The sequence below is a fragment of the Melospiza georgiana genome, chromosome 4 (genome assembly GCF_028018845.1).
Source record: "Melospiza georgiana isolate bMelGeo1 chromosome 4, bMelGeo1.pri, whole genome shotgun sequence".
NCBI classification, from domain to species: domain Eukaryota; kingdom Metazoa; phylum Chordata; class Aves; order Passeriformes; family Passerellidae; genus Melospiza; species Melospiza georgiana.
Window position 1 is genome coordinate 47,569,445 of NC_080433.1, and position 13,288 is coordinate 47,582,732.

The 13,288-nt window shown below is 39.9% G+C and overlaps 1 protein-coding gene across 10 annotated transcripts in view; it reads left to right on the forward strand.

The window, feature by feature from the left end:
* The window catches only part of GRIP1 (glutamate receptor interacting protein 1), a 308,043-nt gene that overhangs the window by 233,350 nt on the left and 61,405 nt on the right, over positions 1-13,288 (forward strand). For all 10 annotated transcript variants that reach the window (XM_058023639.1, XM_058023644.1, XM_058023635.1 and 7 more), the window contains 2 exons: positions 311-386; positions 1,734-1,879. In XM_058023639.1, coding sequence (XP_057879622.1) covers positions 311-386; positions 1,734-1,879 — 222 coding nt within the window. The remainder of the gene's footprint in view (positions 1-310; positions 387-1,733; positions 1,880-13,288) is intronic.

Here is a 13,288-nt window from a genome sequence, read left to right on the forward strand (position 1 = left end):
TGCAAACATTGCAGAACAATTGTTCACACTGAGATCTTATTTTCAGAGTGAAAATTCTAAGAAAAAAATACTCATTTAGTAAGAATCCTTCCATATAAATGTTTTTAAAGATTCATCTATACCTAGAGTAAGTTGATTTTATTTAGGTAAAATTCAGTGGAGGGTGATATTAATGGCTTGGCCATTTTTTTCATTCTTTTAGCCCATCTGTGAAGGTGCATGATGCAAGATGTAGTCTTGCCTTTTGGAAATGAGCTTGCATAAAAAGCTTAAAATGAAGGTATACTTTCTCTGGCTTTTTCCTTTTCAGGTGGAGCACACGATGACAGAAATAAATCTCGTCCTGTAGTAATAACATGTGTCAGACCTGGAGGGCCTGCTGACAGGTACAATTCATCTTTCTCTGGAGTTCATGTGAAAGAGAAATTGAGAAAGGTGAATTATTTGGGACAGAAGTTAAGATTTTGAGTGAAATAGATGGATTTAAATACTGTCCTTTGGAATTCATGGGTTTGTCTTTAATTGTTGTAACAGAAATAATAATAACTGCAGCAATAGTAATGGGCAGCCACTGAGGCTCAGCATGTTATGGTGTGTGTGAATTTTAATTTAGAATCTTGCACCTAAAATAATTAGAATAAATTCCTGCAATAGGTCAGGGCACCTTTTTTTGCATTCTTCAGACAACTGATGTAGGTCTTAATTATGCTTTTCATACTCTAACACCACAATATTTTTCTCTTGCGATTCAAAATAATACTGTGACCAGTTTGAGTGTTTTATTGTTCTGTTAAGATGTTTGTACATATCTGCATGTGAGGTCACACATAACTTTACCTAGAAAACTTCTGAGCACAGATATATGTTTTGGCCATACTTGTATATAATACCATTATTTTTATATATATATATAAAGAATATTCACTTTATTTTTATGCACAAACTGTATTTTCAGAAATGGCATTTGTGTCCTTAAACCATTAAAGAAACTCAAAGGGCAGTTTCTTTAAAGCAGATTGATATCTATAGCCTATGTTGACATTTTCAACCTTGGAAACTAAGAAGAAAATGTTTCAAGCGAGCGTTTCTTTTGTTCCCACACTTTTTTCTCTCCCTCATCCACTGGTTTCCTTGTTTTTCTCCACGATCCTTAAGTTGACAGTGTTAGTATTTAATTTTTTGTTATAGTTCTGAATAGGTTATGAGATGTGCTTAGGAGACAGCATTTTAGATTTAGAGCTGAATTACTTCTGAGTAGGAAGAAAGGAAAACTGGAATTATGCAAGATATTAAAAGATATTTTTAAAGAAAATCAGTAAATGGACATTCATATTTTGCAATCTGTTTCAGCACCCATGTGTTTGCACCTCATGTTTATTTTTAAGAAAATATTGGAGGAGGATGTGTTTGTGTATGTATGAAAACAGAGCTGTGTGGACAAGGTAGAAAGAAAGCATATGTTGAGCAGAAGCTATACTTAGATGCAATTTAACGTGACTTGATTATTTCACTGTGTGGTAAGCTGTTTTCCAGTCACTGACTTTCCAATTAAAGCAATTTCCTTTCCACTGCGCCCTCTGATCATTCTGGCTGTCAAAGCAAATGTTAAGTGTTAAGGCAAGAGGGATGGATGTCAGGGAGGGCGCGAGAGAATCGCTCTGCATAAAAATGGTACTATGTCCACATCAATTTGTCTTACACTAACAAAGATCACTCCTTTATTCTCCCTCCAGAGAGGGCACAATCAAACCTGGGGACAGGCTGCTGAGCGTGGATGGGATCCGGCTGTTGGGAACCACGCACGCTGAAGCCATGAGCATTCTGAAGCAGTGCGGGCAGGAGGCGACTCTGCTGGTGGAATACGATGTCTCGGTGATGGGTAGGTCCTGGCAGGAACTGGGGCTGTGACACTGGGAGCCAGCTGTGATATTTCCCTGCCTGTTCTCCATGAGCTGTTTCAGCAGCGATTGTGACCTGTTATGCTCCTAGTAGCACTGCTATTCCCTTCTGCCTTGTATCATTAATCTTGGGTTCATAAGGAGGTGAGCAGTGTTTTACTGTAATTTAGCATTCTGACAATTCCGTGGTTTGTAGGCTGCAACCATAGTGTGGATTCTAGCAAAGTAACTTTTCCAGTGACTAGTTTATAATAAAGGTTAATGAAGTGTAAGCATTTCTGTCACATGAGGGAGGGGAATACTTGATCTAACAAAAATTCTTTTGCCTTTTGCCAGTGCTGCTAGTAGGACAAGACATAATTAAAAAGTCACAAGACTGCCACAGAGAAAAGAATAGGGGAGAGAAATTTTGTTAAGAAATACAGAGGAGGCAAATGGCTTGAAAAATGAGCTTACATGTTATACAAACTTTGATTGAATTCACTGAAAATATGGGAGGTTTTTTTGGGAATTCAAGTAGACCAGAGGATTTTTAAAATGAGATTTGGAATTTATTTGTTTCCATTTGTTTTGGAAATTGTCATTTCCCCTTAATTTTTTCAAGATACAGAAAATTCATAGCAGCAAGAAACAGAAATACTCACCAGTCAGACTGAAATATTTCTTGTCTTTTTCACTTCTTTTTGTGTTCAGTTCCACAGTCAGGTTTCTAGCCTAGCAGTAAAGCAGCCTCCTAGGGATTTGTGAAATAGCACTGTCAAACTTCAAAGCCTTGGAAAAGATTAATACTGAAAAGAAAAATGTCAGATATTTGCTTATTCTAGAACAGCCCTCTTTATTCTTCTCTGAGACACAGATTTCTCTTTTTTTATTACAATATATGTCTCTGTTTACTGAACTGTCAAGAATTGAAGTGGCAGGTTTGTGTAGTGTCTGTCAGGCCTGATGGACAGTTGTACAGATTCATGTCCAGAAAGGTGGAGACAGCTCAGATGAGTTCTAGCTTCTGAGGAGAACTAGAATTTAGGTGTTTTCATTCGTTTCTTCTTTTTCTTCCAAACACAATGGATGACCAAACCCTGTCCATCATCACAGTTAAATCAATATTCTTTCTACTCCACTTTTTCTAAAATGAACCCCTGGCTGTAGACAAAGTTCCCAGCAAACTTTCATTTCAGAGAAAATTCCCGTCCCAGTTTTCCTCGTATACCCCAGGGGGTGTGTAAGCCTCCATTTCACTGAGGATCTTCTGGAAATCTTTGAAGGTTTGTGTAAGGAGGAGACCACGTGATGAAATGCTCTGTTGTTTCCTAAACTGCAGCTTGTTCAAGGCAGGAACTTTCTTTTCAGTACTATCTGGATAGAGCTCAGTTCAGGAGGATACAGAACTTAGGTGGAAATATCAGGGTTGTAACTCTATAGGCAGCACCCACCAATCAGTCTCTGTGTCATTTTCTCTCTGAATAAACTTTTTGTTCTCAGCACCAAATCTGGATTTACTATTCCTGTCTTCCTGGCAATGAATGTGTTATCCAACAAAAATTAAAGGAGGTAGAAGAATCTGAGACTTGTGGAGTCAGAAGGAAAGAAGGAAAAGGAAATCAAACACTGGGAAATGTATGGAGTGGTGATCCAGCAGAGTCTGCAAGAAGAAACAGGGAGGGAACCAGCAGACTGTCTTTCTAATGCATTGTGATAATACCTAGCCCCCAGTAGGTTTTGAATTTTTTCCAATCTGTGTGCCCTGCATAGTATTTAGCAATGGTGTGAACAAGAAATTTTGTTGGGAAGCTCGCTTGTGCAGCTATTTTATGACCATGGTGCAAAGGCTGAAAATCATTCACCCTAATCCATTGAATCCTGGCCAGGAAACCTTTTCTGATTTGAATCTTCACTTAGTTCTCCTCAAGAGCAGGAAAGTCAAAGTTGGGAGTAACATGAAAGAGAGAGCATGAGTCATGAAAAGAAATTTAAAAATTACAGAAATGTTATCCTTTTTTCTCAACTCTTATGTTGCCCATAAACTGTTTGTAACGCTGTCTGAGGGTTGATGAGAATTTGAAAATAGACTAAAACAAAGGGAGAATATTGGGTAAGGTGACTTTTCAATAACTGATGCTTGAAAATAGATTAGTAGGTTAGCCTGCCTGAAGGGGACAGAAACAATCCAAAAGTTGCACAGAAGTCTTGTGTATTCTGTAGGGTACTCCTGGTATAAGTTTTCAGTAGAATATTTTACTCCTAGAGATATAATTGTAGCACTGCTTGCTTCAATACCTTCTCTTCTGTTAGTGATGGTAATATCCTGTAAAGTAGCATTCTGTGTGGCCAGAACTGGAAAGAGCCATCAAATACATTCTGATAGCATGAAATTGGAACTTGATTTGAAATGGTTTTACTAGATGAAGAAAATAATCCTGAACTATTTTTGAACTACAGTCCTGTAGTGTGTAACTGACTTTTCTTACTCCTGTAAGCATAAGCTGTTTCAAAGGTGCTCTATTTCTCAAAGTTTAGTTCTCCCAGCTGAAGTCTTCAAGAGGTCACTTGGGAAGCTTGTACATTTTATTGTTTCTGGACCCTAGACAAACTGGAGTAAAAAAGGCATCAAGGGGTTCTGTGCAGGGTAATCAAGTGTGTATATAATGTAAGAGATGTGGCTGTTCTTGTTGAACTCTGGGGTTACACCTGTGCTTGCTTAATACATCCTGAAGTCTCCTGCTCTGCTGGGTCCAAGGAAATAAACTTGTCAATTCAGCTTCTTGGAAGAGATATTTTTTTTTAGGTGCTGCTGAAAATATTCCCAGGTTGGTGTGTGGAGTGTATTGCTGTAGTTTCAAAGAGACTTTGTCATAGTAGGAGTTTGAACATACCAAGATAATCCCTGAAGAAAATTGATAAAGCTAATTTCTGAGAAAGTATTATGAAATGTGATAAAAGTTACATTTGAAGCTGTGGAGGATGCAGTCTTCCAAATGTGTTTCTGTTTTGCAGAACACATTCTCCAGTGATTGCTTACCTTTCTTGTTGATTTTAGAGGAACTGCCTGTGTTTTTTAACTTTGTGATGCTTAAATAATGCTGCACTTCAGCGTTTGCAAAGGACGTGGTTGTGATGACTCGCTCTCCCCAGAACTGTATAGAATTAACATGATCTTTGTGAGCTTTATTGCTTTTCTCTGTAGTCCTTACACGTTAAGTGTCCAAAATTTCTGGTCCTGTGGGTCACCTATTTTCATCTAGAGGTGGGAGAGGTCTGTGTAGTGCAGCTCTCTGTGCCCTGTGATTACACCTGAGCCCTCATTTTGAGGAAGGGGAGAAGCAGAGGCAAGGTTATAGCTAGCAGTGACTTGCTGCCGCTGTCAAGGTAATTTTACAACCTGAATCCTCTCCTGTGGCAATCAAATAAAACATATTAATTCCAAGCTATAAAGTTAGGTTGGAGAGACTGAAATTCTCACTGTTAGGCAGTGGTCAGGTGAAGTATCATAATTAGCTGCTCACAGCTGGAGTTGTAGTGAGAGTAAGAATGCAACACTAATAACAAGCTACAAACAAAGATTCATGGTGCATTTGTCTAAAACAAAAAATAAAAGTTTATCAGTACATTGAAGCTGAGGAGATGCATTTTCTCTTCAGGTTTTCAAAGATCTGCCATGATGCCACTGGGCTCTGTGTGGTGTCTATAATTGGGGTTGCATCTGCTTGGGTAACCTTCCATATTTTCTCTGAAAGGGAGCAATCAGATAAGTTCAAAGGTAGTGACTACCTTGAGTTTAAATTCTGACCATTTTTATGTAGTTCATATCTAGAGTTTATGATCTTTTGAGCAACCTACTTTTTAAATCTTGGATGCTCGTGCTGGGGTAATCTTTGAATCAAGGATACTGTAGTTAAAGAAAACTAACAGCTTTTGCCAGAACTTGGACACAAAAGAAGCTTTTTTTAGTTGTTTGCACTTGTGAGACAACATCTTTCTCTCTTCAGTGGGTGTTTGTTAGTTCAAACCACTCTGTGGTGTTCAGGAGTAAATGAACATATTGCACTTTCAAATTCCATATGTTTCTCTGGCTTCTTTAACAGTTCTTGCTCTTATTTGAGCCAGGATAGATTTGCTGGAATGTGGCACCCTGTAAGTTTTCTCTACAAAACAGAAACAGTCAGCTTGTTTTCTGTTGCAAATCTATCAGAGTCACCCTGACACAGAACTGCTTGATTTTAACTAAAGCAACACCCTCTATTTTCTGAACTCAGTGTTTAACACTGATAGAACTTCCTAGAAAGGGGAATAATGATGCAGACATTTGCTAGTAAATTTTTTTGCTAGCCTCATCCAAGGCTTTTGCTGCTTTAAATTCACCTATTAAAAGAAGCTAATTAATTAATTAACGCTGTCATGACCTTATGAAGGTATATTTAAAGAAACCTGCTTCACCTTTTAGCAATTCTGCCTGACAAGAAGGGCACTAGGGAGAGAAAATTTGCATAGTTTAAAGATCAGGTGAGATAATCTGCAGTTCTAATGTAGACATTCAGCAATTTGTGGAAGGCAAAAAATAGAGGAGAAAAAAGAACTTATGGGCTGACCCTTAAGTTTCATAAAGCAATATCACTCAAGTGCATCCAGAGCTGTGGAGACTCTTTAAAGCTAGAGATTTTACAAGCCCAAAGGAGCAGGAGCCCCAGAGACTCCAAGGACTGACTTAGGATCTTCATAAGCCTTAGAAGTGTTGCAAGGCCTTGCAAATAGAAGTAAAGTCAGGAACCCTGTAGGATTCCACACTGCCTTTTTCTTTCTGCTGCTTTACAAACTTAAACTGTACATTTCTCTTGTCTCATATAGGGTTTTGACAAAATAGATAGGTTAACATACTCTAGCATTTGACTGCAGCTGCAGGTCTCCTGGCTATGCAGGGCAGTGAATTGAGATCCCTTGAAATTCTAAGTATGAATTAATTGCTTAAAGCTTTTAAGAAGTTTTCCTGTCTTATGTTGCTTCAGAGACAGATAGAATGAAAATCAATGTGCAAAACAAAGGTCATAATAGCTGTTATTAACTGAAACATTACTTTAAATACTGCTACACAGACACATACACAAGTTAAGTTACAAGACAATGCTGGAAGTCAAAATGTTGAGTGTTCCATTTGGGAAATGTCAGAAGTGAGACTGCTCAGCCACTGTCCAGAGGGGTGTGCATGCAGTACAGTCACAAGAGCCACAGGAGAGATAATAACCTTTTATGCGGCTATTCATTTTGAATTTTATTTCCGTCTCCAGTGTGTGACCACAGGTTTATTAAAGGCACTGCCCTGATCCTTGTCTAAATGCAAAGTTATTAATTCCTGCTTTTTTTTTCCTGAGGCCCTAATCCAGCCACAGTTTGAGTGCTTCAGGCAATATGCAGATCTCAAGGAGAAAACCTCTGAGTCCCAAGGTCATTCCATATGTATTGGATCTTTCTTACAGCAGGAGATAACACAGACATAACTCTAACACTTCCAGAAATATCCACTCACAGATATGTCACTAGGTGAAACACATGGGATTTTTTTGTCTCTCGTGGAAGCTAATGAGTGATTCACATTCACTGAGCAGATCTTAAATCTATGTGCTATGGCACATTAGTCTCATCTTACTGTGCAGTTTACTTGTTCATCAAATCCATTGCATGTTCTACTGTTGGTGCCAGATGCCTGCATCAGGGACACCAGTGTGAACTGACAGTCAGCTGTGAATATACACAATAAATAACTTTTCTCTTTGTAGTGCCAGCAAAGTGTGCTAAGGCACAGGGAGGTGGTTCAAGACAGCCAGCACAGCTTCACTGAGGGCAAGTCCTGCCTGACCGACCTATTGGGCTTCTGTGATGGAGTAACTATCCCAGAGGACAGGGCAAGGGCTGCAGATGTCATCTCTCTGGACTTCTGTAAAGCTTTTGATATGGTCTGCCACAACATCTTTAGCTCTAAACTGGAGAGAGATGGATTCAGTGAGTGGACTGTTGTTAGATGGATAAAGAATTGATTGGACAGTCACGTCCAGAGGGTAGTGGTAATGTCTCAGGGCATCAGTGACAAGTGATGTCCCTCAGAGGACCAGTGTTATTAAATATCTTCATTAATGACACAGATTAAGAGATTGAGTGCACCCTCAGTAAACTGGCAGGTGACACTGAGCTGAGTGGTGCAGTTGACACACCTGAAGGACAGGATGCCATCAAGAGGGACCTGGACAAGCTCAAGAAATGGGTCTGAGGGAATCTCAGGAGGTTTAACAAGGCCAAGTGCAAGGTGCTGCACCCAGATCAGGGCAATCCCTGGTATCAGCACAGGCTGGGGATGGACAGATGGAGAGCAGCCCTGCTGAGAAGGGCTCGGGGTGCTGGGGGAGGAGAGGAGAGGCTGGACATGACCCAGCCATGGGCCCTCCCAGCACAGAGAGCCAAACGTGTCCTGGGCTGCATCCAGAGCAGCGTGGGCAGCAGGGCCAGGGAGGGGGTTCTGCCCCTCTGCTCTGCTCTGGTGAGACCCCACCTGCAGGGCTGCATCAGCTCTGGGGTCCCCAGCACAGGAAGGACATCAGCCTGCTGGAGAGAGTCCAGAGGAGGCCACCAAGATGGTAAGAGGGATGGAGCACCTCTCCTGTGAGGGAAGGCTGAGAGAGTTGGGTTTGTTCAGCCTGAAAAAGAGATGGTTTTGGAGTCACCTAATTGTGGCCTTCCAGTACCTGAAGGGAGCCCACCAGAAAGATGGAGAGAGTCTTGTTACAAGGACTTGTAGAGACAGAAAAAGGGGGAATGGCTTCAAACTGAAAGAAAGCAGGTTTGGATTAGATATAAGGAGGAAATCCTTCACTGTAGGGGTAGTGAGGCACTGGAACAGGTAGCTCTAAGAAGTTGTGGCTGAAAGTGTCCAAGACCAGGATTGATGGGACTCTGAGCAACCTGATGTAGTGGAAGGAATCCCTGCTTATTGCAGGTGGGCTGGAACTAGATGATCTTTAAAGTCCCTTCCAACCCAAGCCATTCAATGATCCTGTGGTTTCATATGATTTACCCTTGGCATGAGAAGCCTGAGGCTTGTGATGTGTTTCTGCTATCGAGTTCTCTGGCTTTCAGGACTGCTCTTTTACAATAGGGAGAATGGGTTATTGCTTTTAACCCTTTGTCTCTCATGCTGCTACAAAATATGACTTCACTTAGTCTCATCACGGGCCTGTAAGATGGTTGATACTGATCAGTTTGTCATAAGCTCCTGCATCCTTACCTGCTTTAATCTGCTTTACTTATCTTCTTTAAAGGAAATATAAATACCTTTTTTAACACCTCTTGAGATAAATGTGATAACATGGAAACCTAAGGTAAATAGGTTAGGTTAAAAAAATCCAGCTTTTTGGGCTGGATTCAAGTTCAAATTGAAATTCAAAAAACAGTTCTTGCTTGATCAGTTTTTTGTGTCATCAAGAGATACAGCTGCTGGCTGTGATAGTGAAATAAAAAAATGCTTGCAATTGGTGACCAATGCTGTTGGTACCTTTCAGCCTTTACAGAATTTGTGATATAATCTGATATGTAAAAGCAGCAATGAGGTGTTCCCTCCGTGTTTCATAACCTTCTTTTCCTTGCAGTTCCCTTTTTATGCCTTACACACCTCCTACCCAACTCATGCACAGCTAGCTCCTCAAAACTTATAATGCTTTCCCCTATGGGTAGGACATTTGTTTCATTGTGGGGACTGCTGAGCAGTGAAAGAGGTGTGGAACTGGGCCTTGTAAGCAAACAGATTTTTCTTTCCAATGAATGGTACCCCTGGGTTGCATAAGCAACTCTCAGTTTGTTGTTTACCAGTACCTGTGTAAGCTTACATCCTTAACAGCTTTGCCACATTTTTGTGTACCATTACCTGGGTTTCTCTGTCCAAAAAACTTCAATCTTCTGACATCCATACCAGAATGGTTCCTCAAAAGAGTGAGAGCCACTAAGCCTGCTCTCTGTTAGCAGCATTATCAGACCAGCTGTCCCGCACAGTGAACATGTGATTGATTCCTGGAGGCCAGAGAAGTCTTCATACACACACGACTGCAGGGTTTTTGCTGAAAGTGGAGAACAACTGCAAGGGTTATGGATCCCATGTTCCTGTCTATTTCATGGAGGCATGATGCTTGTTCCCTCCATTCTTTGCTCTTATCCTGATTCTGAGCTGCATTACTGTCTTTTCCAGTAGCTGCTTGATTTTTCCTTTCTCTGCTGACCTAGTTTGAGTTGTCTTTTCTAGAAGGTCCTAAATCCCCAACATACTATTCCCTCTCCTTACAGCCCAGTTTTTTCTGCTGTCTTTTGCCAAGTAAGGCTTAAATAATTTTCCAATACATTTCTCTCACACTGCTGATTTCTCTGTTTTAAAGGCCTTTTGCAGTTTTCATGCCTGTCCTTCTTTAGCCCTTTCTCTAGTCCCCATCTCTTAGCAAACCATTCCCAAGTTTCTTGTTCTGCCGCTTCTTTATGGATCACTAACCCTCTCACCTCAGTTCTTCTCCTTCTTGCCCAAAAAGTCCTTCTCTCCCCTCTTCTTAGCTCTTGATTCCCAGTGCCAGATCTGTCAGGTAGAGAGGATACATAGAGAACATGAGTTTTCCATATAAAGCCTAGAGAATTTTCAGGGGGAAGGGCAGGGTAGGTGGGGCAAACTCTGGGTTTTCCTAATGACCTGTTTCAGCTAAAATTACTAAAGGGAGAGAAAAAAGTACAGTCTGAGAAGGGTAACCATTGTAAGAAAACATCACACCAGATATTTGTACTGTGGCCAAGTTGTAAGTTACAAGCAGTTAAAAACAAGATGTTTTAATCAGAAAAGTATTATGTCCATGATTCCCAAGTCTGTTTGCCTGATATTTTTTCTTTTCTCTCTCTGGTTGTGATTTGCTGCTGCAATTTAATAGCCATCTTGCTAGTAGCAGCTAGTGCTAGCAGAAGGGAGGAGTTGTCATGTTTTACAAGGATTTCATAAATCTTACGGGTGTTTCTTTTTTTACAAACTTCCTGATCATCCCTAAAGAAAAATTAAAGGAGTTTAGCTGAACCATATAAGTTACAAATTACTCTAACAGGTCCAATTAAAATTTATCTCAAGTGCTTTTGAAACTATGACCTTATTAAAAGCACCTTAATAAACATTGTTTTGTATGGGAGAAAAAAAAACCTGTAATGGTGAAATTAGATGTCCCTGAAACAGAAAATTAAAGTTACAATTTAATTGTCATAAATAACTAGAAAGGGAGAGGAGTTTCACTTCATGTATAAAATTACTCTGTTTTACTTACTGAGTTTTGAGAGTAATGGAAAAATTTGTATTCAAAGACTTGTCAGGAAGGTGAAACCTGTATTTGCTTGCAGTTAATCTAAATAGCCTGCAAGTATAAAAAATCAATCTGAAATATCAAATGTATTTCACGGGCATTCATTAAAGAAGACCCTTGCTAATCTGTGTTAGTATCTCTTTACAAAGCACATGGTCCTATGATGCTAATCCAGGGGCTATGATCCTCAAACGGAAGCAGTCTCTACCTCTTAAAAATATGATATTTTGCTTCTTTTTGTTAAACACAATTGATGGAAGGATAAAATTCTTGTAGTAATCTCTCCTGTCCACCCTCCAGGCTTCAAGAATGCAGAGCAAAGGAGCAAATAACCCTCACAGACACTTAGTAAAAGATGGGAAATAAAGGATTGATCAAAACTTTCCACTCCACATGAGGGCTATCCAGATGCACCATGAAATGCAGGGTGGAAGAGAATTGGCACCCCTACCACATGCTCATACCTCTGGTCAGCTGGAAATGGGTCAGTCAGTTGGCTTCTCTGTTACTTAGCATGCCTTTCAACAGAGGCTGTGATTACAACAGCATAATGAGGTATCCTGGCTTGTGCTTGTCTGGAAAACAAATTAGGCAGGTAGCTGCAGTGCTTAAATTCAGAGCACAGAGGTGAACGTTTTACAGAAATGGTGATAATTAAGTTTTGTGGAGATTAAAGGATCTTTTGCATGTGCCATGCAATTCAAATCAAGAGAAACTCTGTATTTGGAAAAAATCTAATTAAAAAAATATAACAAGATATTGTGTTAGTGCCACTGCAGTCATCTGAGAGACTAAGGACTAAGAGACAGATCTGATTTTCTTTATACTAGAGAGAATTTGTGCTGTAACCCCAGAAAACACTAAATATCTCCCAAGACTTTCCCTGAGGGGAGGCATTTTAAAAAACCTGGAACTGAACCACTGCATCCTCTTGACTTTTTTTCATGGGTTTGAGACATCAGACTGTCTCTGACAGGTTAGGTCAAGGGGGAAGAAACCCCAGAGTCCCTCAGGTCATTTGCTTGAACACCTGTACCAGGCATAATCTAGGAGGTTAAAAGGGGATGCAGATTTTTGTTCCTTTACAGTAAGGTTAATGTTCATTAGTCATTTCACAGAACATTTATGCTGAAAAGGAATGGATTTCAAAGTATGAATATTTTAGATCTTTTGCCTAAATATGACCTCAGTTAATGGTGTTGAAGTGCAAAACCTGTGTGAGTTGAGAGCATGTTGGATGGACAGCCACTATACATTTGATTTTATTTAGTTTTTGGCATTCACATAACAGACCGGATTTCAAATATCAGTATTTGATTTTATAAATCATGGCATGGCATTGATGCTGATGGTCTTCTCAGTATATCCTGTCATTCATTAGTTGGATATGGAATGTGGGAGAAGCATCCGCTGCTATGTTTAAACTAGAAATCAGCTGCAAAGGGAAAGCAAATAAGAAAGGATATGTCCTTTCTGTGCTTCTTTGAGATGTCCCTTCCTGGAGGAGTGGCTTTTTTGCTACTTTCATACACTGACCCACAGTTAAACTCAAGATTTGAAAGATTTTTAAAGATAAACCCAAGATTTTTTTGTGTAAATTTTTTGTGAGGTTTTTTCTTGTCTTTGCAAAGTTCCTTTCAGTTTAGCTCTTCAGGGATTAGAAATGTAAGAATTTAAGATGCCCATGCAGCCTTACTCAGATGCGTTGGTGCATATGTTACATTACGAATTTTAATTGGAATGATTGCATACATTTTACCTTCCACAGTCACTTGCTGCATAGTACTAAATGATCTGAAGAACAGTCATGTGAGAGAAATGTGCTAAAAAAAGGTGATCTCATCTTGATGCAGATGCCTAAACTGAGGCAGGTGAAACACATTTGTCAAATGTCAGTTTTCTTGGGTGGTTGTAGAGAGAGTTTAGGCTCAGGTGTAGCCACTTCAGGTCTGCCCTAGAGAGGTCTGCATTTTGGTGCAGTGAACCCCAACACAGGTGTCTTAAAACGTCCTCTCCAGACAAATGGATGCTTTC